The 5,053-nt window shown below is 37.2% G+C and overlaps 1 protein-coding gene across 1 annotated transcript; it reads right to left on the reverse strand.

Moving 5' to 3' along the window:
* Positions 1 to 2,613: 2,613 nt before the first annotated feature.
* Positions 2,614 to 4,800, reverse strand: LOC124372406. Its single transcript, XM_046830805.1, has one exon. It carries the CDS (start codon positions 4,798 to 4,800, stop codon positions 3,094 to 3,096), a length of 1,707 nt encoding a protein of 568 aa, XP_046686761.1. The 3' UTR covers positions 2,614 to 3,093.
* Between the last annotated feature and the right edge of the window lie 253 nt (positions 4,801 to 5,053).

Raw genomic sequence — 5,053 nt, forward strand, 5'->3', positions numbered from 1 at the left:
ACATGACTGTATTTAACTTTTGGTTTACAAATATATTCATCCTATGATTTTATCGTTACCATCATGAGATCAACTCAAACCTTTTCCTAATAAACATTGCCATCACACTTAATGTTTTATTATACAAAATGAAACGTCATGCAAAACTTTTAGTCCATAGGTCGGTTTGTCCTCGAGATATCGTGTAGACAGACAGACGGAAATGACGTCACTGTTTGGTCAACAATTCCTTTAACATCATATAGTAAATTAAAGATCGTAATGCTCGTGTCTTCACACTTGGTTTCTAAGGCAATATCATGCACTAATCAGCCAAGTATTACTGCTAAAGTTACTGAATATTTAAGTAATAACTCTTTAAAAAAAATATATTACTACAATGAAAAAGAAACTGTTTAATTTACATGATAAAGTTACAATATACATCAATATTATCATTTGATGAAATAAAGTGGAATTATAATTGAATCCATTCACATTATTACGAATAATATTTGTTAATTCAGACTAGTCAGAGCGTAATACTGTACCCATTAATATCAATCCCTGTCAGTTTAATTAAAGATATTCTCGTAGCATTGTCGCGTTCCGTTACAACAAACCCTTTTCTCTGTCCTCATTCTGGTAGCCAATTCTCTATTTAATGCCAGAACAAATTAATTAGTACAATATAATGAGTAATTGATGCTCTGTGGGATTGAACTAATACAAAAATATGTACAGTAATAAATAAGTTGGACAAATCCAATAAACATTTATATTTTACAGACAATAGACATTAAAATTCACCAAAACTATTTGGACATTCAGTAGTTAAATATAATTTTATTATGTGTACCGTTTTACTGGCACATGAGGGGTTAGATTTGAAACTCGCCTTCGGCTCGCTGGGGGCTACGCCCCCAGGCCCCCAAAGTAAACGCTTGCAAATTCGGGGATAAGCGGAATTCGGTGACTGGTTAAGTCCGGACATTAAGTAAATGACAAGGGATTTAAAAATTGACCTTTTTCATAGATTTTTTTCCGGATTCGTAAAAACTTTTGACTTTGAGGGCATTTTGCGGTTAAACCGTTAGAGATACGACAAAAAGTGACTGGTCCTTTCTTGTTGGAAATTTAATTTTGTCTTTCGATTGTGCCCTCAGATCTGATCTACGACCTATGGTTTAGCCAGAAATGAGCTCGGGAGAAAAGTCTGCACGGGTCAGCTATCTTGAATTGTTTAGTATAAACATAATAAAAACCGACCTCAAGGCAGTATTTTAAGTCGAACAGGGGGTTTAATATCACCAGGAGACTATCTAGTCAAGGCGAGAAATTCCCTGGGTGGGTGATTAATGTTAAGGAGGTTAAGACAAGAGGGGGTTTAATTTCGTCAGGATATTGTCTGGTCATATGAACAAATTCCCAGGGGGGGTTAACGTTACCGGGGGATAAGTCTCCAGGGGGTTATCTGGTCATACCAGGATCTTCCCAGGGGGGGGGTTAAGAGATTTGGTGATTGGTAAAATTCGGACATGAGGTCATGGCAGGAAATTCCCTGGGGGGGTTTAATGTTACCAGGGGGGTTAACACATCAGGGGGTTGAATGTACAGGAGGTTATCAGGTCATACCAGGAAATCCCCGGGGGGGGGTTAATATTACCGGGGGTTAATGACACACTTGGGCCTTTTTTAGAGGGTATTGTGTCTGTGAACATAATAAATATTCCTCTGTCCCTATCTACTATTGACGCTTAGCTAACGCTCAGCCAACTCCCGAAGTCACTGAACCTTTTCTGTAGATCACGTGATTTCCTAAATCCCGTTTAAAAATTTGTTTTGAGTTACGACCAACCGTTTAGCCGCTATCAAGCCCGGAATGTAAATTTTTAGGCGAAAATGTCCAATATTTTCACTTAATCGCGTTTTGCGGTCAAACTAAGGGAAATATAGTAAAAAGTCACCTGACCTTTTTTGTAGGTCATCTTATTTCCTAAATAAAACGTTAGTCTTATTTTGACCTCCGACCAATGGTTTCGCCGCTATCGACCCCAAAAACAAAAGTTTCGCGTAAAAGTTACAACAAAATTGTACATAATCACGTTTTTCGGCCAAACCAATCGAGATAGGGCAAAAGATTACTGGACCTTTTCTGTAGATCGCGCAATTTGATAATTTGATGGGTCAATCAGATTTGAGCTACGACCAACGGTTCGGCCGCTATCGGACTTGAAACATTATTTTTTATCGAAAAAATCTCTGGAATTTCAAATGTTCGAGCGTTTTGTCGCTTAACCATGGAAGATAGAGCAAAAAGTCATTAGACCTTTTTTGTAGTTCACTTCATTCCTGACCATGAATTTTCCGTCAGATCCGAGCTAGCTCCAACGGTTCGCCCGCTATCGGGCTTACAAAAAATGCCTGCAGGGGTGAAGAATGCGCGATTTTTTGGGAATTTTTTTGAGGGGTTGAAAATGAAAAATTCTCACTTTTCGGGATTTTCCTGGTGGTTACACGTGGAAAGCTATCTGTGTACCAAATTTCAAGTCTCTAACTCATCTGGAAGTAGGTTAGAATTAGTATACGTGAGTGAGTGAGTCAGTCAGTTACACATGCGGTTGTAGGGTAAACTATACAGTCATTGGCACTTTAAGATGCTATTCCTTACGTCTGTTCAATATTTTGTTCTCAGACACATGAAAACATATATTTTGTTAATATTGATTGGTTTTTGGCTTTATACTTTCTTTTTACATTCACAATAAATTTAAAAAGTAAATATTTATGTTATGTGGAAGTGGAAATATTTATTTTGTTATTATGTTACATAATTATAGTGATTGGCACCTAATTCACAGTTATTGGCATTCTGTTTGACAGTCATTGGCACACTTTCATATTTTGCTAAAATAAGAGTGAGGCAATGAAATCATGCACACAACTTACTCTAAAATGTATAATGTGTATATACAACTATTGAATACAATAATTATGATTGCATAAGTAGAAAGTTTAAAAAAAATATTACTTCTATAGCCTATATTGTGACGTTAAAATTCAAATAAACTAGACAATAATAGTTTGCCCTTCTACAACATCTTAATAAAACCATTAAATGTTTAATTCGTTGGCAATTTCATTTCCAAAGTCCAAACATATGTTGCATACAAACACAGGATCATGTTGATCAAGGTCCTCTCTGTTTTGTATACATTTTATATGATACAGTCTATCACACATGTCACATTCAACAGGTTGGGAGACTTCTTCGTCTTTGAAGTTAGTCCCACAACTGTAGCACAATCCATTTTTTGTTACAGGAAACAACTTTTTCCCCACAGACTTAGGCTTATGTGATACAGACGGTCCGTTATCAACATCAATTGACTTTTCAACTTTGACTTTCCCACATAATTGATCTTCATAATTTTTCTTCTTAACAGAAATCTTACTATGTTGTTTAGTAGAGTTTCCTTTCTGGGCTTTACTTAACTTCTTTTCTTCTCGTAGTCTTTTCCTTTCTGCCTTGGCTCTTTCTTCTTTTGCCTTTTTTTCTTCCTTTTCTTCATAAATTATTTTCCATTTCTTCGAAGAAACAACGTAAGGTACTCTTTCTGTTTTTCTTTTGCCTTTTCTGGTTGGAGTTTCGGGCCACACGAGAACATCAGCCAAAGCTGGACCACTGCTTCCAGATGCTTGGGCAATGCCTTGTGAAGCATGTAGCGCAACACGTGAACCTTCACTTAACTTTTTCTCGGGTGTTGTATAGTTATGGTCAAGTTTTACATTTACATTGTTGTACATTGTTTCACATTTTGATTGTTGAAGATATGTGGTGTCATTTTTTAATGCATTGGCACTGACATCTGGTGCAGGTAAATTAATTTCAGGATCATAGTTTTGTTGTTTTTGTAACATCAGTTGTGTGGCATCTTTGACAATAGGCCTATCTGGCACACATACATCAGTGACAGTTTTTGGAGAGTGTGGATTTAGTTCCATGACAGCATGTGGCGAACCAAATTTTTGAGGTTGCTTATTTCTGGAAAACTCCTCCCACACTCGATATAGTGTGAAAAACAGTGGAGGTTCATTATTTTCCGACACAACTTTCTCTATATTGCGGAATTTTTCTATCATTTCGTCTCCTACAATCCCTTCGAATTGATCCAAGGTAACTACATCTTTACCGCTTAATGGTACAATTTTCATTTGGGTTTTACCAAGACACTTTGTATAGTCAATTGAGTTGCAGTTCCAAGGAAACAAGCCACAGGCTCTAAATCCGTTAGTAAGTGTTTGAGGCTTGACCTCGTCCACTACATGTTTCAGGATTGGTGCAACATTCTCCTTAGTTAAAGCGTCTGTCGGGTGGTTACTACGCCAATTAAACACTGCCTTTTTCCAGCCTGACTTGATTGGTCTAAATGCAGCAACATCTGCTGGCTGCATTATTCTGGTAGCGTTTGGGTATAGGGCTATCAGTATTATTTGCAACTCAGAACACAGTTGGCTTAGCTGATAGGAAAGATGGCTCTTATGCCCATCTACAAAAAGGATAACTGGCCGTGTGATATTGTTTTTTTCAAGGTGTGCATTAAAAACATTACCGATGTACTCATAAAAGACTTCGGATTTCATCCATCCAGTGTTCGAATGACCAATACCCCAAGAGTCTGGTACAGAATTTACAATTGTTGATGGTAATCTATGGTACGGATAGATTAACATCGGTGGAACAATTCGCCCACAAGCAGAAAAAGAAAACATCACAGTAATGGCGGCTTTTGAATTTCCCTTGTCAATTTCATAAAACATTGTTTGATCCTGTGGGAGCTAAAACTTTAGAACCCTTTGGACACAGTAGGAAATTTGTCTCATCGCCATTAAAAACACGAGTCGGGTCTTTCAAAACGTCCACCGCATTTTCTTCTTTCAAAATGTCTTCTATAGTTTTAAACCAATTTTTAATATCGTTTTCGCTGACGCATGAGCTTGCAGAAGTTACTCCTTCGGGAGTCCTTAAGGATAGGTTAGGGTGCCTTTTTAAAAATGCTTGATACCAACCGAG

This window comes from Homalodisca vitripennis, unplaced genomic scaffold, assembly GCF_021130785.1.
Source record: "Homalodisca vitripennis isolate AUS2020 unplaced genomic scaffold, UT_GWSS_2.1 ScUCBcl_3125;HRSCAF=8445, whole genome shotgun sequence".
Lineage (NCBI taxonomy): Eukaryota > Metazoa > Arthropoda > Insecta > Hemiptera > Cicadellidae > Homalodisca > Homalodisca vitripennis.

Excerpts from the sequence above, each read along its gene's own strand:
- LOC124372406 (XM_046830805.1), bottom strand. The coding sequence starts at position 4,800 with ATGTTTTATGAAATTGACAAGGGAAATTCAAAAGCCGCCATTACTGTG.